Source organism: Alosa sapidissima, chromosome 19 (genome assembly GCF_018492685.1).
Source record: "Alosa sapidissima isolate fAloSap1 chromosome 19, fAloSap1.pri, whole genome shotgun sequence".
Taxonomy (NCBI): domain Eukaryota; kingdom Metazoa; phylum Chordata; class Actinopteri; order Clupeiformes; family Clupeidae; genus Alosa; species Alosa sapidissima.
In genome coordinates this window covers 22,531,111-22,554,886 of record NC_055975.1, presented here as the reverse complement: position 1 = coordinate 22,554,886, position 23,776 = coordinate 22,531,111, and the positions used below count along the sequence as shown (strand labels likewise).

General features: G+C 43.0%; 3 protein-coding genes across 12 annotated transcripts in view; all 3 read left to right on the top strand.

Annotated features, from left to right (window-relative positions):
• The first annotated feature begins 4,999 nt into the window (after window positions 1–4,999).
• On the top strand, window positions 5,000–8,849 carry nat8 (N-acetyltransferase 8). The gene is made up of 2 exons (XM_042072506.1): window positions 5,000–5,309; window positions 6,827–8,849. Exon 2 carries the CDS (start codon window positions 6,836–6,838, stop codon window positions 7,502–7,504), a length of 669 nt encoding a protein of 222 aa, XP_041928440.1. The 5' UTR covers window positions 5,000–5,309; window positions 6,827–6,835; the 3' UTR covers window positions 7,505–8,849.
• Window positions 8,850–8,981: 132 nt separating this feature from the next.
• LOC121693203 (probable N-acetyltransferase camello) lies at window positions 8,982–12,827 on the top strand. Of its 4 annotated transcripts, none has more exons than XM_042072501.1 (3): window positions 8,982–9,038; window positions 9,445–10,891; window positions 12,721–12,827. In XM_042072501.1, the coding sequence occupies exon 2, from the start codon at window positions 9,445–9,447 to the stop codon at window positions 10,132–10,134; it is 690 nt and encodes a 229-aa protein (XP_041928435.1). In that variant the 5' UTR covers window positions 8,982–9,038; the 3' UTR covers window positions 10,135–10,891; window positions 12,721–12,827. The 4 variants fall into 4 exon arrangements, with proteins under 4 accessions (XP_041928435.1, XP_041928438.1, XP_041928436.1 ...); XM_042072504.1 differs by having other exon boundaries at window positions 8,985–8,999; XM_042072502.1 differs by having other exon boundaries at window positions 8,997–9,074.
• Window positions 12,828–13,794: 967 nt separating this feature from the next.
• dctn1b (dynactin 1b) overlaps window positions 13,795–23,776 on the top strand; it is a 34,073-nt gene continuing 24,091 nt past the window's right edge. For 3 of the 7 annotated variants that reach the window (XM_042072393.1, XM_042072394.1, XM_042072390.1), the window contains exons 1-5: window positions 13,796–14,230; window positions 17,556–17,807; window positions 20,853–20,931; window positions 21,061–21,092; window positions 22,087–22,107. In XM_042072393.1, coding sequence (XP_041928327.1) covers window positions 14,198–14,230; window positions 17,556–17,807; window positions 20,853–20,931; window positions 21,061–21,092; window positions 22,087–22,107 — 417 coding nt within the window. In that variant the 5' untranslated portion in view covers window positions 13,796–14,197. Of the gene's footprint in view, window positions 14,231–17,555; window positions 17,808–20,852; window positions 20,932–21,060; window positions 21,093–22,086; window positions 22,108–23,776 lie in introns of all 7 variants that reach the window. The other 4 variants (XM_042072395.1, XM_042072391.1, XM_042072396.1 and 1 more) reach the window with 3 other exon arrangements.

Below are 23,776 nucleotides of genomic sequence, written 5' to 3'. Positions count from 1 at the left end.
GAGTTGCTAGACTAGCCCTGGCAGCAGGGCGCGTCTAGATTTCTAGGCTATAAGACAAGAGCACGAATACTAGATTCAGATAAGCTATGGTAGACCTAACAGTTATAATTATGACCGCCGATTTTTTCTTCCGGATTTTTTTTTTTCAGTGAATTTCCGTCAACGATTCCCGGGACATTGAAAGACCTGGCTGCACGAGACATGGTCGGCATGTAGCCCCACAAAGATGACATGGAACCATTGTTTTTCGTTTTGATCCATTGCCCAACCGCCGCACCGGGCCACCCGAAAGGAGGGTAGCAAAAACAAGGTGTTGTAATCGCAGGTATCTTTGGGTGACATGTTCAAAACTGCACAAAATTAAAGAGAAGGACCATTATGACACCCTCCGAGTGCATGCCAAGTTTCGTGGAATTCCGTTTATGGCCAACCATACAATAAATGAATATATGTTAAATTTAGTGACTGTACACCAATCGGCCTGTAGATGGTCGGACACAGTTTTCTGTGGATATCTCGAGAACCGTGGGGCCTTGGATGACCAAGTTATTTTTTGTACACTGTATGTTCGTCTCCAAGGGCCATGTCAACACATCCCATATCCACTCATTTTAGGTATAGCGCCTCCTAGTTAAAAATGAAAAGGCAAAAACGAGACATTGTAATTGCAGGTATCTTTGGCTGACACGTTCAAAACTGCAAAAAATTTGAAGTGTAGGATCATTATAACACCCTCTGAATGCATGACAAGTTTCGTGAAATTCCGTTCATAGGGGGCCATAATAGCTACACGCACACACACACATAAACGCACGCACATACACACACATAAACACACACATAAAGACACACTCACATAAACACATGCACACATACGCACAAACACAATTTTCAATTTCAATTTAATTTCACTTATAGAGCGCCAAAACATTACACATGTCTCATGGCTCTTTACAGAATGTTAGACAATTAGAGAAAATAAAAGAAGGCTCATGAGTAACAGGGGTGAGGAAAAACTCCCTAGAATTGGACATACATATAGGAAGAAACCTCGAGCAGATCCACGACTCAAGGGCCTGACCCATCTGCCTAGGGTCAGTTACAGAACAGTAAGGTCTGTATATGAAATGCATAAGTTAGATGTATAATAGAACATGGTGTTTAAAGCCACCTGAGGTGTATGTTACAAGAGGTGGGATGGTTACATATCAGGTATGATAATGCATGAATCCTATTTAGTGTCAGAAAGTTCAAATAGTCCAGTGTAGGAAATGGAATTTTCCAGGGGGATTAGGAGTTGTCATAGGGCAAGTGGTGGGTCGCTAGGCTGTATGGGCCAGGAATCCGGGCAGAGTTGTTATAGGGCAAGTGGTGGGTCGCTAGGCTGTACGGGCCAGGAATCCGGACAGGGGGGACAGTAATAGGCGATGATGAAGGTGAGATGAGGGCCAAACACATGGATGGCTGATGACTGGTGATGGTATACCTCACAAGTGATGAAAGGGGGAAGAAAGAAAGATGTAGAGTGGGTTAGTATTACTATAAATTAAATTGGTTAATATCAATAAGTATATCAATGCTACTATGTAGTGTTATACCATAGTGAGAATAGGCAAGAGAGGGAAGAGGAGAGAGGGGGGGGTTGTACGGCGTGACACATGAAAAGTCCATGACAGCACTATGCTATAGCAGCATAACTAAGGCATGGTGAAGGATAGTCAACACCAGCGCAGGTATGGTCAGTGACCACCATCGCACGCATGACTGGGGTGCCAGTCACACAAGGACACAATAGGGTGGTCCATTCCAAAAAACCCTGAGGTGGGTGAAGTTCCACACTGCACCATACTACTAAAGAGGTATGTTTTAAGTCTAGACTTAAAAATAGGGAGGGTGTCTACTAATCGAATTGAGGGAGGGAGATTATTTCAGAGGAGGGGTGCGCGGTAGCAGAAAGCTACTACTGAGATTCTTTAGCCCGGTTATAACCAGACACTTCTCAGTCGTAACTGAGAGTGGGTCTGGGGAAGGTTCGTTCAAAGCCCATTTCCAAAGGGCGTTCCCAAACGGACGCCGATCAAAATGCCTCGGACGCAATAGGAGAGGCCAAAAACCAATTGGCCAGAGCAATGAAAGATACAGAGTTACGGAAACACACAATTTGCAACACTGTCTGTTTGTAGGGAGAAGCAGGAAGAATTAACCACTTTTTAATTAAACATAGGCTAATTTACAATAGACATCGTGCCACACTGAAAGCTAATATTTTGTCACTAGCAATTTACATCTGCCCTCTGTCAAACACAATTGCATTTTCAGCTCTGAACAAAACCGTTCACGTTCAAACGAGCATTTTGTTTCATTCGTCCTTTTTGGCTGGCTAATTTTTTTTAAACCCGGCTTCTTCAACAGGGTGCGCTATCGTCATCGTGTAAAGCCCGCCTCAAGGGTTCTGATTGGTGCCTCGATCTAGAATCGAATGGGTTCTTGGCCAGACGTAGCCTAGAAACCTAGACGCGCCCCTACCAGGGCTAGGCCAGACGGACTTTCAGAGTGAATCTCGAATTTGCCGGAAGTAGCCTACGTCTGGGTTTTTCCCAGGCTAGAGATTCTTGGGATTACAAGAAGTCCAATATTCTGTGATCGTAGCGTTCTAGGTGGGTTATATGGGACTAGGAGATCACACACACACACACACACACACACACACACACACACACACATAAAAACACACACATGCAGGCAAGCAAGCACATACACACACCATTACCCCCACACTCACAAGTGAACCCATACAAACACAGAAGCACACATATACACAAAAACAAACACACTATGCACACACTCATTTACATACACAAAAGTAGGGGATGGAGGAGGAGATGGAGACAAATTGACAAGCGTGATTTATTTTTGCGGAAAGTATGTGCAGGACTGGGTGGCGGTCATATTTTGTACCGCTCTTCGGTACATCTTGTTTGGTAACAATGAAGTAGGGCCACTGTGGTCAAAATTACTCCAAGACAACTGGTATGAGACTGCAGCTTTATTCTTGATACCGGGAGCATGTTACCCACATGAAATGTCAAAGTAACAAGCCCACATATCTGTGGGTGAAGTCAGTTCGTATAATTAAAGGGACACCAGGCAACATTTTCGTGTTAATTAATCATCTTCGTAAGTCGGTTAAATGACTCATTACGGGGCGAATGAAGGCTCTCTCGCCCGCCCCTACTGACTATAGGAAGAATATCCCACTTGCAAGTTCGGTGTATCCTACCCGCCGACCGAAGCAGGATCAGTTTACAGCACAGAGGCAGGCTAACGAAACGCTAGAGATTGTTGCAAACATGTGTATAATGGCAGAGCCGGCGAAGAAGCAGTGAAAACCCTTGACGGAAGACGCAAAGAAAAGGAAAAGAGCTTCAGACCGAGCGAGGGGGAGTTTCGTAGAGAAAAAGCATCAGGCTTGCCTGGTGTCCCTTTAACACACACACGGAAAATCACAAGATACCACCCCCACCAATGATTCATCCAACCAGTTAGTATTAACAGAGATAAGGATGTCACAAAACCCCTTAACCATCTAATGGCTTAGGCTATGTTTGCGTGGGTGAAGACAATCAGACACCCTACAGCAAACAGTCTTCCCACTCTCTAAAATGCGGGAAAATGCTTTTGTTGAAGTTTACTCAGGTTACTGATCTAATTGAGATTAATTAATAAAGACAGGTGAGCGATAATGTCAGCCATAGGCATGGGATAGATGAATTAAAAACACTCAGGTCAGCAATAATCTTAGCTATAAGCAAGGGAGAGACCCAGATGAATTAGACACACTCAGGTGAGTGATAATCTCAGCCAGAGGCAAGAAAGAGACAGCTGGAGAGGGCTATGTTTATAAGGAGGATACAAGGAAGTTTATTGTCACATGCATATAGTTACTGGAAGTAAGAAATGCAGTGAAATTATGTCTGGTGTCAGCCTATTTGTGCATTAATGGGGGGCGGGGGGGTAAAAAGTGCAGTAGAAGAGGGGTTTAGTAGATTAAGTGGCAAGGGCTGCATAAGAAAGGGGGGGGGGGGGGCACCAACAAGGAGCACCCAAGAGCAACAGGGGCAAGGAAAAACTCCCTTGACAAGGAAGAAACCTTGGGCAGATCCATGTTTTTCTGGCCTGCAGTTGTGGAGGCTGCGGTAAAGAGCTCTTTATTGGGCTACTCCCTAAAATTCAGAAGTGTTCAGAGTTGTATAAAGTGTCCGAATCCCACACATGAGTTGAAGTACAAATATTTGATCAGAAAATTACTTAAAACGTAAGACGTAAAAGTCAAAGTAATCTATAAGCATATTAAGTAAAAGTCTAAAAGTATCTATTATTTACAGCAGTGTTTCTCAAAGTGTGGTCCGGGGACCACTGGTGGTCCGCAAGCTATCCCAAGTGGTCCGCGAGCAGACGTGGTAAAATATGATATAGATGAGTTGTTTGCAATATTGAACCAACTTGTATGTAAATCCAAACAGTTCTGCAACACTGTCTATGTAAGATATGCCAGTTTAAATCATATGAATCCTCTGACACAATAAGCAAAGTGAAAATACAATAAGCAAGGTGGTTCAGTGAGTAGGCCTATTGTGCTGATATACTGTTGAAGTAGGTCTAATCTGTTTTTTCTTTAGCTAGGTGGTCCATGCATTTTTTATTGGTTAAGTGGTCCTCCATCTGAAAAAGTTTGAGAAACACTGATTTACAGTACTTAAGTACGACAAGTAGCCTATTATAAAACATAGGCCTACTTAAGTACCGAAAGTTGAAAGTGTAGACTACTAGTAAAAGTTACTTTACATCTCTGGAAGTGTTATGAACTTTTATCGACATAGACAGTAAATAACATAATGTTGGGGCTACAACCTATAACCAGAAAATGTCTATAACCTGAGTCCTGACCAATCAAACCACTGATGACTTGTTACAATCCCACCCTAGTGGGCGGGACAGGGTGTGCAAACGGAAGTCAGGGGATTCTAACCTGTTCTAACCTCTTTAAGAATTGTACGCGAACGTTTTATAGTTTCAGTGTTCTTAAAATTGTTTAATGGCAGAAAAGTCCCTGAGGGTAATTGCTGCGTCATGTTATAGAACCTTTTTCGAAAACGCCCATATTTATGACCGTAGCCTACTCCTCAACAGGCTAATAGAATCTACCTTATGAATACCCACTGAGTGTGTTTTGAGGATTCTTTGTAACTCTCGGAGAAGCAAAGAGCACCAAACGATTCTCTTACAATTCGTGACCTGTCCCTGAAGAGGTAGGTTCTTATTTGACACTACATTTGGGTACGTTCTGGTGTTAGCGACTATTGCCAGTAAAGGTTCGCAAACGCCATAGTTGCAAGATAGCTAACGTTAATGTAATATACAGCAATGTTACTTTTGAATATCCTGATAACACAGTCTATTATTATTTGGGTCGCTGAATTAAATTAACCTCACGACCAGACATAATTTGTTGAAACAAGCGTGATAGACTATGAAAATGTGTAAATAATTACCTAAATGACATCATAGTCCAAACATGTACATGCTATGCTAGCTGGACAAGTTTAGATAGATAGATAGATTAGCCTACTTTATTCACCCCCAAAGGGAAATTATGGTGTTACAGCAGCAATTAATAATATAAAAATATAGGCCTATCACACATAAACATACATACAAGTTAAAAAAATAAATACAATTGGATATAGTCTCTGTTAAAGAGGTTGTAAACTGCATTGCATTGACTCTCAGCATAAGATTTTCTCTCACGGCACAAAGGGGAGTTGTTGTAAATAGTTATGGCAGTGGGCAGGAATGATTTTCTATAACGCTCCTTGCTACAGCGAAGTTGCAATATACAATACAATTCTGGACAGGTGCAGTGCCTACAGATAACGTTACTTGCCCCACTGACATGGTCCGTGAACCAGCTTAATGGCATAACTTCCCTTATCATTTGAAAACTGCATTAATTATAATCACATCCCCGTTCCAGATCCAGATTTGCACTCTAACTTCGTCTCCCGTATGTTACGGTTCTGGTCTAGGATGATTCACCCTGTGCCCTTGGGCGTTGTTTGAACACCAAAACACTGGGTCTTGTTTATGCAAACAAACAGTTGCGTAGCAGCTAAGTGTGCGCTGGATCTAGAATGGCCGTAGCTTTGGGCGTAGTAAATGTGTCTTTTGTCAGTACACATTTTGTACATTTTTGTAAATTGCTTAGCCATAGAGTATCCCACCAGCATGATTCTTATATTGTAGTAGTGTACAGGGTAGTCACATATGCCATGAAGGTTAATAATCTGTGTAATAATCTGTTAATAATCTGTGCCGTGCCATTTTTTTTTATTTTTCTTGTTTCATACCAATTTATACCAATAATGTACTGTAAATAAAAAAGATGAAAATGAACACCAAAGAAAAACATTAATAATCCTGTCTATAATAATACTAACGTTAAGGTTTTTGTTGTGACCAGTTCAATTGCTGCTTTGTAGCTGCCTTTTAGTTTTTCATAGCAGCTGTTTTGAATCTGTTTATGGTTAGGCTGTGTCATATTTGTAACTCAATCTGTCAATTTCTTTTGACAACTCCCCTAACACCCCTGCTGCTGGAGAAATGTCTGGAAAAATCAAAGCCTATGTGATGTTTACTAGGAAAATGGTCCACTCATTGTGTCCACTCAAAAATTATATTTACCCCCCTAATCTGAGCAGTCTAGATCCGGACCTGGCACTTACAATCGAGCGATCACCGCTTTCTACCTTTTTTTCTTTCTCCTCAGACCTGATCCATGGCTAGCCTGCAGATACGGCGATACGAGGGCGATGACGAGGAGGCGGTGAAGGAGATCTTCACTATGGGCATGAGCGAACACGTTCCCTCTTCGTTCATGCACCTGCTCAAGCAGCCACTGATGCAGATGTTGTGTGTGTGTGTGTTTTGCACGTTAATGGCCACTTCCAAGTCGGTCATCCTTCCCATCCTCGCAGTAACGCTGCTCCTGGCCGGGGGTCGACAGCTGGTGTCCTACCTGTTTAACAGCTACATCGACGAGTCCATGCGGCGGGATCTGAACAAAATACAGGAAACCTACTGCAGCTCACCAAACACCTGCTTTTGGGTGGCGGAGAGTGATGGGCGCGTGGTGGCCACAGTGGCATGTCTGCCGGCCGAGAAGCATCCTGAATGTTTGGAGCTCAAGCGCATGTCCGTAAAGCGCTCGCACCGTGGCCAGGGGATCGCCAAAGCGATGTGTCGCACGGTAGCCGAATTTGCACGTTCTCGCGGGTACCTGGGTGTGGTTCTCTACACATCTGTGGTCCAGACGGATGCTCAACACCTGTATGAGCACGTTGGTTACCAGAAAGTGCGACAGTTTGTTGTTCCGGAGTTCTTTGCCAAAATCACAAACTTTTCTTTAATCGAGTACAGACTGGATGTCCAGCCTTCGCCACGATAAGAGTGCAGCTGTGGGCATTTGTGTATTTGTCAGTGTGTGTGAAATTATTTTCATTCAAATACCAACAACCTCAAAAACTACTTTTAAGTGAGAAGTTACTGCTACCTGCCACATTTCTATACTTGTACAAGTGTGGAGGGACAGCTTGACCTGCCAATAAGAAGTCTTGTGATTGTGCATTGATCTTGTGATCATTGTGCAATAACCATGGTCATTTCAAAAGGTCAGTCTACTACTTTTTAAGGAAATGCACCCCTGGGTCAGTTTATATGTTCAGCTAATGTCAGTTAGTGGTTTTCATTGTAAGTGCTATGTGTGGTCTCATGACTCAAACTCATAAGTGTGTTGCATCTTCCTTCCTCAAACCTGGGAACCTTTTTCTTACACTTTCAAACCCCAGGATGTATTTTGTCTGTGGATATCACACATAGGGCCCTACTTTTAATGGTGGACAAAGTCCAAAGTTCTCATGTATGAGATATAACTATTCTGTGTTATGTGGGAGAATTGATCTGACTCAATGTTTGTGATTAAAGCTTTTCCTATTGTGTTAAATGAGCAAATAGATTTTGCCTAATTATTGAATTAGCTTTTGTTAGACCTCGGACTTTGCACTTTGTCTATCGTTCAAATCAGGGCCCATAATGTTGTACACATATAAAAGAGATTTAGAGAATTGCTCCTCACGGTTCTCTAGATAGCTGTTCAGGGTTTACTCCAAAACATGCTGCTCTCTCTACAAAACCCTGGCTCTGTAACTGGGGAACAAACATAATAGCTCGCACTAACCCACAAACAATCCCAGCCAATCAACGCAGTGCTTCATGGGTGCAGTTTGATTGGCTGATATCAACAACCTTTCACATGGCTGAAATGCAGACTGCATCCTTAACTTTTAACTCATGCAGATAACCAGGCCAACTTCCTGAAAACTATTTTTGTCCAGACTATACTGGACAATGACTAATTCAGTTAGTTGTTAGAAGTTTCCTAGTGTCATTTCATTTTGGGGTCTTGTTTTTCAATGAAAAGTCTCACTTGCTGTGTAGAAACACAGCTAATCTAATATGGCATCATTTATCGTGTAGCTAAAGGAAATGTCTGTTAATACTGAACTTTCTCTAAATAAAAAACATTTTCAGTAAATTAAATCTCTGTCTGAGTAGGCTTTTAGCTGCCTGGAGACAGGTAAAAGTGCTTGAATTTTTATACACAAGTTGTCACATTGTGGCAGTGCTACAGCAATCCACTCAGTTTCAGAAAATGAGAATTGTTTTGAATATAATACTGTTTTGTATGCCTATTAAAATAATAAAAACAAATATTAATAAAGGAACTACGTTGTCCTATACTTCTTGCATACTAGTGTATCATTATGGGTTGAGTTGGTCTGTGGTGTCCTGCTTTTTCAGTTTGATGTTCTCTGGTATCCATTAACCAGACCTGAACTGTAGGGATCATGTGACATGAGGCTCAGAAAACAGCACAGGAAGAGGTACGAGGAGGGGGCTCTGTATGTGAAGACCCAGACAATGTGTGTTTGTATTGGGAATACTCTCAAAGCTGTAAGGTTTGTGTGTGGGTTTGTGTTGTTTGTAGGGGAGGTTTACAGATGGGAAGTCTTAAGCAGACAGTCTGATCTGAACACTTGGGTTCTCCATAGTTCACCTAAGTACACCAGAGGCTACCTCTGGGCTTTAGGTTAGTAGAAGCCAGTGAATGGATACAGATGTACACATTTATTCTGATGAGTTGTTTAAACAGACCTCTGGTTTCACTGTTGAAAGGAGCTGTGTCCTTTCAAAAAATGTTGACTTTTTAGAAGTCACTATAATGTAATTAGACATTTATGTGCATCTTTTCTATTGCCATAGCATAGAATATGTGTACCTCTATGTGTCACCTCTATGGTTCCTCCTCATCCCCTCTCTAACTCACAGATGATGGAGTATTCTCTGCGAGAGTACCGAGACTCAGACTATGCTGTGGTTCGTGAAGTGTACTCCACAGGGTTCAGAGAACACAGCGGCGCCATCTTCGTCATGGTTCTTCGGAGGCTCCGGGTCCAGGCGGTTCTGTTTGCTGTGTTCCTCGCCCTCCTGGAGCTCTCTGGCTCCCTCCTGACAGCAATGCTGGGGGTCTCCGGGGGCCTGTTGGCCATTCGGGTGTCCGTGCAGTGCCTGCTCGAGCAGGGCGTACGCCTGGGCCTCAGCGAGGACCTCCAGAACATCCGTGCGTCCTACATGGATCCCAGCCGAGTCGCCCGCTTCTGGGTGGCAGAGGTGCAGGGCATCCTAGTGGGCACAGTGGCCATCCTTCCCTGCGTGGAGGAGAGAGGGGCCTGGGAGCTGAAGAGGATCACAGTGCTCAAGAGATCCAGGGGACGAGGCATTGGCAAGGCCCTCTGCCAAACCGCCATGGAGTTTGCAGCTAATCATGGTGTGGAAAGGGTGGTGCTGTTCACCTCCATGGCCCAATCAGATGCGCACAGACTCTATGATAGTCTGGGCTTCAAGAAGGAGACAGAGTTTGTGTGGCCATCATTGCCAGCCAGGCTTGTTAATTTCCTGGTGTATAAATATGCCTACAAAGTTGGTGTTAGAACTGAGCAGATGTTGATCAGTAATTGAGCCTGTCATAAAGTTATTGCTATTGTTAAAATAGACATTTTCTCTCATGCATTGCACATTGTTGGACACTTGTAATGTCTGGAGCTTGATACGCCAGATCTTTATTTGTAACATTACAAAGACATTTGGCACTATGTGTATTCAAAATATGGCCACATTTAGACACCTTTCCATTGTTTCTCTTTACTTTGAAAACAGTCGTCTCATGTGTTAGCTGAGTAGCCTAATTGCTGTGTTTCCTGTCATGTGAAGGAGTGCTGTTGAAGATCATCAGATAACGGATTCTTATCTCCGCTAGCCTAATGTTGGAGTTTATTTGACACTGACAGTAATATAGGGTTTTATTACAGTATTTTTTTCAGGTGTTATTACATTGTTAGCCTACTCATTTTTATTTGCAGCATTCTTATATCAAACACGTACTGTATGCATTAATTCTCTGTTTTAAAATAATACATGTACCTATTGAAATATGTATTGTATGTGTTGAAATATTTGTATTTAGACTACTTAACACTATTAAGAGCTATCCATTATATAGACTACATTAAAGCTACTGCAGGCTATACCTACGGTATCTGAGAAATTATATGGGCACTTAAGCTCATTTCAGCACCGGCCAGTTCCCTTCCAAATGCTATCATGCATAGGACAACAGGAAGTTGAGTGGTCTGGCTGGCTCCTGTGTCTTTTCCCAAGCTCTGGAGACAGCACTGTCAACACACAGCGCGTCAATTAAAACGTTTAGAATAAGAAGGTAAGGAAGTGTTTTTCAATTATTATTATTTTTTGTTATTATTTCGTAATGAATGTGAATGACGTGTCGTTAGCCGGTAACACTTGCATTCATTCTGCGCCTTCGGTTTTCGGATGCAAAGGGAGTTGCCTCTGGCATCAAGCGATGTGTTTTGTCTTGTACCTTAAATGTAAATGTAAAATATATTGGTGCATCCCTTAATGAAGATGATATCTATGCTTTTATTGCTGCCAGCTTTCTTTACACACATTTTCTTTCATGATTACGAATGTAGCGCATGCCTTCTCAAATCCACCACGTTTTCCCACCCTTCTCATTGGGTCTCCTCAACACGTTTTAGCCTACGTTGCCCAATTTCTCAAATTATTTGGCACAATTTGTGTTTTAGTTGATAGAATTAGACGTCATTATTTTACCTTCACATGACTAGGCTACGTGACTGGAAACGTTTTAAACCTAGAATGCATACAATGTTGTATTTTTTGTTTTATTAGTTAGAGTGCCTTTGATTACTTTAGATAGGTTAGCATATATTTAAATTATCTTCACGCCAAAGCAAACCAGAAAGGTTCTTCTAACCAAGATAGCCTAAACAGTGAGTCAGTATATGGACAACGTATAGCCTATCTCTGGGCTATCTCTGGGTTACCTTTCCCGTCGGAGAGCGTCAATACTTCATGCTGTCAGTAGGGGGGAGCAGACATCCATAGTTCGTCTGTTAAATTGAACGGTGAAAGTGGTGTCTCCAAGTCTAGATATGATCCTAATGTCTCATTGGTACGGTAATGCTTAATTTACACGTAGCAAAGTGATATCCTGCATGGCCCATATTGCAGGATGAATTTGATGTCCTTTGAAGAACTAAATTGAAACTATAACCTCACACAACACAACCATATTAATCTAATTTGTTGGCACCACCCAGTTTGTCAATAATGTTTGATTCTGTTGTGAGTTGCTGCTGATACCAAAAAGCCTGTCTGACACAGTATTTGCACATTGGCTACGTATCTATAGATCTACTGACCTACCTCTGTAAAGTTTCAAAATGTGCATGGCAATTGTAGCAATAGAACCAGGACCTAGGATCAGGGGCGTAGCACAAGATCCTGGGCCCTTGCATAGGCAGTCCTGATGGGCCTCCATGTTCCTCAACCCAGGTAAAATAAAATATATTCCAGACTTTTCAAGGGCCCTCTCTCCCCTTGGGCCCCTATAATCAGTAGTGGTTTTACCCCCAGTCAGACACCCCTGCCTGGATTAAGAGTTCTCTTATTTTGATTGTCGACCATTACGTGCAGGACAGATCAGCCAAATACAATCAGAGTAGTTTCCACTCCACCCTCATAAAATGTCCAACGTTTTGAATAAGTGATAAGCGTGGCGGGAGTTTTTCCATCCTACTGGGTCTACACTTTTATTGTGGCTTAAACACAGCTACCATCACCATCTCTCTCTCTCTCTCTCTCTCTCTCTCTCCCTCTCCCTCTCTCTCTCTCTCTCTCTCTCTCCCTCTCTCCCTCTCTCTCTCCCTCTCTCTCTCTCTCTCTCTCTCTCTCTCTCTCTCTCCCTCTCCCTCTCCCTCTCCCTCTCTCTCTCTCCCTCTCTCTCTCTCTCCCTCTCTCTCTCCCTCTCTCTCTCCCCTCTCCCTCTCTCTCCCTCTCTCTCTCTCTCCCTCTCTCTCTCTCCCTCTCTCTCTCTCTCCCTCTCTCTCTCTCTCTCTCTCTACCTCTTTCTCTCTCTCTCTCCCTCTCTCTCTCTCTCTCTCTCTCTCCCTCTCTCTCTCTCTCTCTCTCTCTCTCTCCCCTACTGTTTTGCCACATTTGCAGAATTGGTGAATAGAGAATCAAGCAGAAAGAAAAGCAGTGATGCAGTTTTAGCTCATAAAAGGGTGTTAATCCATTGTGTGTGTGTGTGTGTGCATGTTTGCACAGTTGCCAGCTGACAGTATAGTACACAACTCACTTGGATCGCACTCACCCACAAACACACTCACCCACACAGACACACACACACACAAACACACACACACACACACACACACACACACACACACACACACACACACACATGCCTCTGTAAGCTTGCCTGGCATGAGTGAGAGGGACAGGGCTTCACAGACCAGCTGTGGAACACAACCCTTTATCAGATAAGAGACTCTGAGGCTACCGCCTTGCCCAACCGGTAGAGGGTCACTTAGCCACCAGGCAGCCAGGCATCGGAGCACATTTCTGCTCATCAGTCAAACCATATCCAGCTAGTCTCTGAATTACGAGGATTGTTTATAATTATTAGTTAATGAAAGTCAACAGATTGATAGGGAACCTATATTGCAGATGGTGAGGAGATGTGTCTCAGCTTCACATAACCTTAGCTCACCCCTCGGGTTACCTTACATGGTCTGTCTCACACAAATGCTTTAGATGGGAACACAGCTTTGTCTCTGTTGTGGAGCCTTTCTTGACGTCACTCCCTTTTCACAGAAACAGAATGCCAATCCTGTACACAGTTACCAATGGAGGAAGTGATCATTGGCAAACTTAAGCTATAGCATTACCTCACAAAAAGTGATAGCATCTCATGCTGATATTGTTTATTTCTTTTTGGTTTCTCCATCTCTCTCTCTCTTTCTTTCTCTCTCACACAAAAACTTTTTTTCTGAAACATTGTGTCAGTGTGTGTTTATCTGTGTAAGTGTGTGTCTTCTTGTATGTCAAAGCTGGCTTTCTAGTCCCTCTCACTTTGTGTCATTGTCTTTCTGTACAAGGTCTACACACTGCTGAGTGAGGGGAGGTATGTGAGCGAATACATGGGGGGCATTAGGACCCTGGGCTTGCTCCAGTCTCCTGGCCCACCTCTCTCCTGCAGAAAGCAGTACAGGCACTGGCGCAGTGACGCCGTTTAGCTGAGCTCTCTCCCTCTCACTCTCACATACGGGGACACAAACTCCCACACACACACACATGCATGCACACACACAAACACACACACACACACAAGCTAGTCCCTCCTCTGCCTTCGGCGTGTGTGTCCCTATCTGGCTTCTGTGAATTGAAGAAACTGGTCGTCGGCATTCTGGAATATTTAGCTGGGCGTGCTGGAAACAGTGGTACTGGACATGATGGTGTGAGAGGAAAGAGAGGTGCACTAAGGGAGAGACAGAGAGAGGGAGAGACAGAGAGAGGGAGGGAGAGACAGAGGGAGGGAGAGACAGAGAGAGGGAGGGAGAGACAGAGAGAGGGAGAGGAGGAGGAGGGCAGACGCAGTCCATTAAGACGGCATCGCTGGGGGTGACAGAGGAGCAGCATGTCTCAGACCAAAAGATACACGTATAGCAGGGTAAGTGAGCTGACAGACACACACACACACAGACACAGACACACACACACACACACACACACACAGACACAGACACACACACACACAGACACAGACACAGACACACACACACACACACACACACACACACACACACACACACACACACACACACACACACACACACAGATACACACACAGATGTCTTACCTTAAGCACTATCAGGAGAGGATGAGTTGGCTGTATTGCTGTCACAGATGGCAGCAGATGAATTCACATCCTGTTGAGTGTGTGTGTGTGTGTGTGTGTGTGTGTCTGTGTGTGTATGTCTGTGTGTGTGCGTGTGTGTTGAGGTACAGTGCTCTGTTTTGGGGTACAGTGTATGTTGATAACAAAGCATGACTGTGTTTGTCCTGAGTCATAATGATGTCATTATGAAGTTGAGTCGTTCCCAGTAACTCACTAAACTAGTAATGTCTTACCTCCTGACTACTATTAACCTTTCACCTCTCTTAACCCAAACAACATTCCCTGATATGCAGTATGGCTGTGTTTGTATATTTTTGTCTTAATATTAATGATGGAGCCAGCTGACCTTTATGGTAGTTAGAGTGACTTTAAAGGAATATGTATTTATAACTTACTAAAGTTACGCAGGTTAATTCTGGACATGTATTTTTAATTTGTGAGTTACCGTAAACTTTAATCACTGTGGAGTCAGGGATGTCATTTGTTGTGGGTGTTTAGGACTTTGAGTTTGTATTGTTTGTTGTTATTGTATGTGTGTGCGTGTGTGCTTGCATGTCCGCCTTCTCGTCCTTGTCTCTGCCGTACAACTGTCATGTATATATATCTTTGCTGGATAGGATAATGTGTGAGTGTGTGAGGTTTGTTTGCTGATGGTGTGTGTGCAGGGTTCTGCTGAGATATGTGAGATGTCTGTGTGTGTGTGTGTTTCTGTGTGTTTCTGTACGTGCTACCTTTGTTGATATCTGAGTAACAGTAACAGTGCTGCAGAGTTCAGGAAGGCATGAATTAATAAAACTCTCACTGTGTGTGTGTGTGTGCGTGCGTGTGTGTGTGCGTGTTTGTGCGTGCGTACGTGTGCGTGTGTGCACACGCAGGTTTGTGTGCTGAAGTTTGTGTTAATGTGATACTTCATCATTACCAATGACACCTTTGCACTGTTCCTTTTTAATCTGAAAGGGATATCTTTAAATAGATCACACACACACTCAGACAGACACAAATACACTAAAAAAGAGGAAGGCTATTTTTTCCTCTGGAGAGAAGGAAATATTTCTATTGGATTTAGGATACACACACACACACGCGCGCGCACATGCACACAATGCTATAGTGTCTAAGTAAGTGGAAAGTGCTCTAAGAGTTTAAAATCATTAAAATTCCTCAGTATAGCCTAATGACATAGCATGTGAGAATCCCTAACAGTCTGACTCTCTCTCTCTCTCTCTCTCTCTCTCTATGTCTCTGCCCTTATCCACACACGCACACGCGCGCACACACACACACACACACACACACACACACACACACACACACACACACACACACACACACACACACACACACACACCACACACACGCACAAACACATTCATGTAATGTCACAAACATTCATGTAATTCTCGGACAGCAAACATACACACTATCGTAGTAGTCGTAAGAATTTGTAATGCTGCTCCCCCCGACACACATAAATCCACACATACTGTACACACACATATGCGCATGCAAATGCATACACCCATATGTATGTGCACACACACACACACACACACACACACACACACACACACACACACACACACACACACACTCATACTCAGTAGCATGTGAGTGGAGTGTTTATAACTGCCACCTAATCCCTTAGACAAAGCTTATTTCAGCATGTGTATAGAGCCCATGATGCATGTTGTATTTCATGTGTGTACAGTATGTGTGTGTGTGTGTGTGTGTGTGTGTGTGTGACTGTGAGTGCATGAATAAGTCAGCCTAATCCTTCAGCATTTCACTTCACATCCTTCACTTTATTTTCTGTTTAAAGGGGAACTATGCAGTTTTTTTAGCTGAATCTACCTTAACTTAACAGCTTTGGAGTCATTGGAATGGTTATATGACTTTTTCTGGGTTGAATGGTGGCTGTCTTGCTCCCCCATAGCGTCTGTGAGCGTAAAAAACCAGCCTTGCATCTTTGTACCGACGGGGCACCGGCCTCAAAGTCATAAAGTCTCGCGGCCTTGCAATGTAACAAATTGCTTTACGCCACTACAAACATACACGCCTGGCACATACTACAAGATAGCGTTGGAGTTTCTCAGACTTTCGTCATGGCAGAGCTGGCGAAAAGAAGTAGAAAGCGAGTGAACCGTTGGCGCATGAACAGGGAAAGAGGAAACAGTAGACTGACCGAGTTGTCAAATATATACTCTGAAGCTGTAGGGGGAGCTCTATACAGAAAACTGCAAGCAAAAAGCGAGAGAAAACAGCGAAGAAATTGCCAAAACTGCATAGGGTCCCTTTAACAAGACATAATATGTGTACATCGTACATTATAATACACGTATTCAAAGCAACTCTAAGGAAGTACATGCAAACTCTTCCTTCAGTAGATGCATTCTCTGGTTTACGGTGTCGATTTGGCCTAAACCATGTTTGACTACCAAAGCTAGGCGACCACCATAAAGTATCGACCTTGAATTTCCCATGGGGATCAATAAAGTATCTATCTATCTATCTATCTATCTATCTATCTACATATAACAAAATAATGTATTTCACCATTTGTTGTTAGTCAGTTTTAATGTTAGCTGAGTAATGTTTCAGGCAGTTCATGTTTTTGACAACCAGGATTCATAACCTTACATTTATTTTGCCTCCCACTATTTATCCTGTTTATTTAACCTTTTGCTATTTATTTTGCCTCCCACTATTTATCTAATTGACTGTCTCTCTCTCTCTCTCTCTCTCTCTCTCTCTCTCTCTCTCTCTCTCTCTTTCTGTCTGTTTCTCTCTTTCAATCTTGCTTTGTCCTTCTCTCTCAGTTTCTCTCATTCTCTCTCTTTCATTTTTCTGATTCTCTCTCTACATCTTTCTCTCCATTCATCTCTCTTTCTCTCTACCTTTCTTTCCCTCTTTCTTGGTTTCTCTTTCATTCTCTCTATCTCTTTCATTCTCTCTATCTCTTTCATTCTCTCTGATTCTCTCTCTCTCCCACCCTCTCATCTCTCTTTCATTCTCTCTTTCCCTCTCTCTCATTCTTTCCTTCTCACTCCCTCTCTATCTCTCTCTCCCTCTCTCTCTCCCTCCCTCTCTCCCCCCTCAGACCACCAGTAGTGGCAGCAGTAGGATGAGTTCAGATGGTGGTGGTCGTCCGGTGAAGGTGGGCTCGATGGTGGAGGTGATCGGGAAGGGTCACCGAGGCACCGTAGCCTACATCGGCACCACGCTCTTCGCCTCGGGCAAGTGGGTTGGGGTGATCCTGGACGAGCCCAAGGGCAAGAACGACGGCACTGTGCAGGGCAAGCGCTACTTCACGTGCCAGGAAAACCATGGCATATTTGTACGACAATCACAGGTAAGACGTAGCCTCTGTGTTGGGTTAACAGGCAGCATGGACACACACCCACACACCCACATCCCTCCCCTTACACATACACACACTCACATAAACACACATACACACACTGCTCATATACACAAGGGGGCAGCTAGAAATTGCTCAACCTCCAACATCCCATCCTCCACCATAGAATCTCAAATAGTCTCAGAACTCTGCCTAACATGTTTCAGGCCCTTTACACAGCCTTGAGTTTTCTGAATCGTTCAGCCTTCCCCTCCCCTACCCACCATCACTACCCCCATGCACATACACACAGAGACACACTCATACACATGTAAACTGACTGACAACTTTTGCATACTGCCAAGCAGAGGCCACTTACCATGGGTGAGCAAACAGCAGGAGAGTCATCAGTTTTCAGGGCTGATGACTAACAACAGGGAAAGATCACCCTATAAGAGACATGCTCTTGTTTGTGACCATGACAAAATATGTCAAGGGCACAGGAAACAGGAATGGGTAGCCTACATGTTTGCCAATGTCCTCCTCAGTAGCCCTAGAAAAATAACATAGCTCTTGCTCACAGATATTATAGGTCACAGTAAATCTTCTAAGTGCTAACACTCAACATGCAAAACATGTTTCTGTTATGAAGCACACACTGATAGTTTTAGATATCTTTTTGTGTTTGTGGAGTGACCAAACCACAGAACAATACTGGGTGTGTTGAGGTTATCTGAAACAAATGGACTGTGTTATTATAATACACGTATTCAAAGCAACTCTAAGGAAGTACATGCAAACTCTTCCTTCAGTAGATGCATTCTCTGGTTTACGGCGTCGATTTGGCCTAAACCATGTTTGACTACCAAAGCTAGGCGACCACGGGATGTTCTGCACGGGGTAGGCGATGCAGGTGATTATGTCACCTTACAGAGGCTCATTGTAGTTGCAATTTCTGTTTCCGGGAAGAAGCTGCGTTTCGTGGTGTGAGTTCCTTCTCAGCCCTGTTTCACTGGATGTCTGTGCAGGGCTGTGGAAGGAATGAGACTGAAAAAAGGGAACTGTCCAGTCAGCAAGAAGAAGTCCCCCTCATCATTTACCTCAGTCGATTAGACATAGCTCATTAACAGACCTGGCTATTTAACAGAGCTCTCAAAGAGGTAGGAGGAACTAGGATGAGCTGAAATAAAAAATCACTAAGTGAATAGGTGGGGCATCGACATGGATAACATGTCTGTATGCCCTGTCTGAACTTCCCTCTCTGCTATGAGCCTATCACAAGACATTCTCCATTAAGTGCCAAACAAATTCACAGGAAATATCATTATTACATACAGTACATAGTTAATAGGCACCTGAAGTGTATGGTCACATGTATCAGTAGTATTGATTGCAGCTATGATTAGTAAGTGAGTTCATACAAATTCTCTGTCTCCCACACAATGTGTGTGTGTGTGTGTGTGTGTGTGTGAGGATTTGATTTGTCTTTAATATGTGAATTTTCTGCTTTCATCATCAGGTTAGGAAGTAAAATGGCCGCTGTGTGCTTAGAACTAAAAATAAAATGAAGTCCAAAATACGAGCCTCCTGCTGCTCTCTGCCTTTCTGCAGCTTCAGGCTGACGCCAACCGTAGAACGATTCACAGCTGATTTGTGCAGACGGCCTCATCTGAAGATTTGAAGAGGCTTGTTGAAGCGTGAAAAGAGCCCTTTATTTAGATCCGTAGCACAAGAGTGTTTTCTTTTCTTTCTTTTGTTTGTTTGTTGTTACTATTATTGTTGGTTTACCCAACATATTGCAATAATACAATTGATTATTACTTTTTAAAGCTTTATTAGTTCTGTATCCATGTAACCGTGAGCTCACCAGTTGTACACCTTTGTCACTTCGAAACCCACACATTAACAATTTCAATTTTCAACAATTTCAATTTAATTGTATTTATAGGGCGCCAAAACATTTCACATGTCTCATGGCGCTTTACAGAGTGTTAGACAATCAGAGAAAAGAAAAGAAAAGAAAAGAAGGCCCATGGGTAACAGGGTAACAGGGGAACAGGGGAACAGGGGACAACCTCCCTAGAATTGCAGATAGATATAGGAAGAAACCTCGAGCAGATCCACGACTCAAGGGCCTGACCCATCTGCCTAGGGTCAGATACAGGACAGTAAGGTCTGTATACATGACAAATGCATAAGTTAGTCAGGTGTAGAGAGTAGGACATGGTGTTTAAAGCTACCTGAGGTGAAAGTTACAAGAGGTGGGGTGATTGCATATCCGGTATGATAATGCATTAATCCTAATTTAGTGTCAGAAAGTTCAAATAGTCCAGCGTAAGAAAATGGAATTGTCCAGGGGATTAGGAGTTGTCATAGGGCATGTGGTGGGTCGGCAGTACAGGCCCGGAATTGTCATAGGCAGGTGGTGTGTTGCTAGGCTGTACGGGCCAGGAATCCAGGTAGGGGGACAGTAATAGGCGATGATAGGGCAGTCATAGGGATGGGACTTCAGGTGAGATGAGTGAAATGAGGGCCAAGCACACTGATGGCTGATGACTGGTGATGGTATACCTCACAAGTGAGGTAAGGGGGAAGAAAGAGAGATGTAGAGTGGGTTACTATTACTGAAAACATTAACAGAGATCTGTTGCTTTTCTCATGTGACAAACCGGTAGCTCTTCTGTCCACATTTCTGATGTATGTCTTTAATGAATATTCGTACCAGTTGTGTATTTGCTGCCCCTCTTTTGTAGTTAAAGTTCTGCCTCTAAGTCCCTATACCATGTATGATTCATGAAAAATACATTAATTTGTTATAATTTATTCATGACTCCCTTTCCCCGGATGAGTCATCTAATATCATGCTTTCTAAGTGTGATCATAACCATCATGCAATCCACTGTCACAAACTTTTAATTCTCTAAAATATGTACTAACTCCATAACCCCCTGAGGTGATACAGTAAGTCTTCAGTGGTGCAGTGGTTTCTCTATATGGAATGTTTTATGTGAGTGCGGTGTTTATAAGAGCTGTTTCTCCTGTTATGTTCTATTGCAGATTCAGTTGGTGGATGATGGAGAGAACACTACTTCACCTGAGACCCCTGAACCTGCTACATCTAAAGTGCCAAAAAGAGGTTTGTGATACCCACACACTCACCCACACACACACACACGCACATACAAACACACACACACACACACACACACACACACACACCATTAGTATTCTCACCTGATAATGCTAATGCTTTGTTTTTCTGCAGACATATTGGACAACTCGAAGTCGGCTAAACTGGTATGTACGAAACAAGTCATGGAACGTTTACATGTTTGTATTGCCGGATGAAGTAAAGGTGAACAAACACATTGTACCTTCTAATGATTTCTTAGCTAATTTAAAATTCATTAGAGAGTCATCTATTTGAAATACCTCTTTAGCTTTGGGTTAAAAAGGACTTATCTTACAAAGACTGGTGTGTGAATGTGGACTATATATGTCTTCTTACCCTTCCTGAGGAAGAAACTGAGGCTTGAATTTAGTTTATTGCAAATTGTGTGCTTTGCCTCTTGAAAGAAAGGGCAAGGTCAGATGGCCGTGGCATGCAAAAAGCACCTAGTCTTGTCTTCTCTCATAGTCCCTCACTCAGTCGCACACTCACTCTTACACACACACACACTGTTTGAAGTTACTCCGAATGTTGACTTGGAAGGTGACTTGTGTCAAGTTCATTTTGACTGCCTGGTAAAGACAGAGCTGTCCTTAAAATGTATGTTACAACCTAGATGCATGACTCAGGGAAAAAGAGTATTGCAATATTAATGTCTACCACTAGATGGCAATATGTGTACATGTGAAATGCATTGTAATCCTACGTTCACCTCCACAGTCAGTGATTGAGTCCTTACTTGATGGCATATTTAGTGCATTGTTGCATACCATGTATGTTTATATGTTCAGAATTGTTCCATTAACCTCTTCCACACATACTGGATGATCTCACTCACACTCACACACAACCCATTACTGCTGGGGAGAGTTTCAAGTTATTAAATCGTCATGTCATCCCCTGTCTAACTGCCTGTGAGTGTGTATGTTTGTGTGAGTGACTGAGTGTGTGTGTGTGTGACAGAGAGTGTGAAAGGCTTTGCCTCTGTGTGTGTGTGTGTGTGTGTGTGTTTGTGTGTGTGCGTGTGTGTGCGTGTGTGTGTGTGTGTGTGTGTGTGTGTGTGTGTGTGTGTGTGTGTTAGTGATAACCTCTAACCCGTCACATCTCCTCTCCTCTGTGCAGCGAGGAGCCAAACCCAAGAAGGTGCTGCATGTTTCACCTGTGGTTACCATAGCAACTTGTATCTGATTGGCCATGCTGCATGGCATTTTATAGCATCATTCATTGCCCGTGATCGCTGTGTGTGTCCACCCTTTATAGAGACTGTGTTTGTATGTATGTGTGTGTATGTATGTGTGTGTGTGTTTGTACATTTGAAGTGTGTGTGTGTGTTGGTTTATGTGTTGTCATTATGTAGTGGGTGTGTGTGTCAGTGTTTTTTCATGCTATGCCACTTGGTACAGAAGTGGTTGGCTGGCTTCTCATAGGTCAGTGCTTAAAGGCTGTAATCGGTTGCTTTTAGCTGTCTGTCAAGTTGCATGCTGTAAAACTGAATAACAATACGAGAGAAAGAGAGAGAGAGAGAGAGAGAGAAAGAGAGAGAGAGAGAGAGAGTATGTGTGTTTTTATAGTAAACTGTTGAGATAGAATATTTGCAGTATATATAAATTAGCCATTGTCACAGATGTAACACAAGTAGTGTGTAGTTCCAACTTCCAACAGTCTAGCCCTAGTCAAACGTTCTGGTTTCTGGTTCTGTTCTGTTTTAAGGGTCATAGGCTCTTTTGTATTGTTCTATGTGCTCATCATGTGCCCATAATGAATTTCGATGTTCCTGTCCATGTGTATTAGTGTATCTGTGACTGTGTGTGTATACGTGTAGGTGTATGTGTATGTGTACAGTGTATGTGTGTGTCTGTGTGTGTGAGTGTGTATGTGTGTGTGTATTATTGTGTGTGTGTGTGTGTGTGTGTGTGTGGGCACTGTTTTTTATAGGTCATTCCCAGACAGTGTGATGTGCAGTCCTTCCTCTCTGAAGTTCAGAGAGATGCGATATTGATTTTATAGTTCAGGGAGTTGTATACACCTGAGCAGTCCTGTAATGGGGATGTCACTAGTATTTTACTCTGATGAATGGAAGCATTGGCATCCATATTTTATAATGTTGTTGCCACATTCAATCAAGGGGTTCGAGACACAAAATTGCATTGCTCTTTTGGTTGTTGTCGGTATGTCTTGAATATGGCTCTAATAAGGCCCATGTTACATGCCAGTATGTTGCTGTGGAACCCTTTAGAAGTTAAATGGTTCCATAAAGAACATCTGTAGTATTTAATGGGTATTTATGGGTGTTAGTATTATTTATGGCTAATGGGTATTTTAAAATGGAGGAAAACCAAGTGGAGACTTTCTGTTAAGAGAGAATTGCGGCGATTTTTCACATGGATCCCCCATGTTCGTGCCCCCCAGAATGTAGCACTGTAGCAGCTCTAGCTGTTGGCTGCAGCAACTCAAGCTAGGTAGAACCGATTTGTTTCTGGATTTTTTTTTAACTGACAGTACTCAGTGACCTCGAGAAACAGATCTATGTGAAAAAGTGCCAGAATTCTCCTTTAAGAGAGCTGGAAATCGGTAGCTCTTGAAATGGGTAGCTCTGGAAATGGGTAGCTGTTGAAATGGGTAGCTCTGAAAATGGGTAGCTGTTGAAATGGGTAGCTGTTGAAATGGGTAGCTCTTGAAACGGGTAGCTGTTGAAACGAGTGCGTCATGGAGCAGAGACGTGATTCTCATGCTTTGGATGCTGAACTCATGGAAGAGAGATTGGAGCCCATAGCAGCCCAAGTAACAGCCCAAATGTTTCAGATACGTAGAG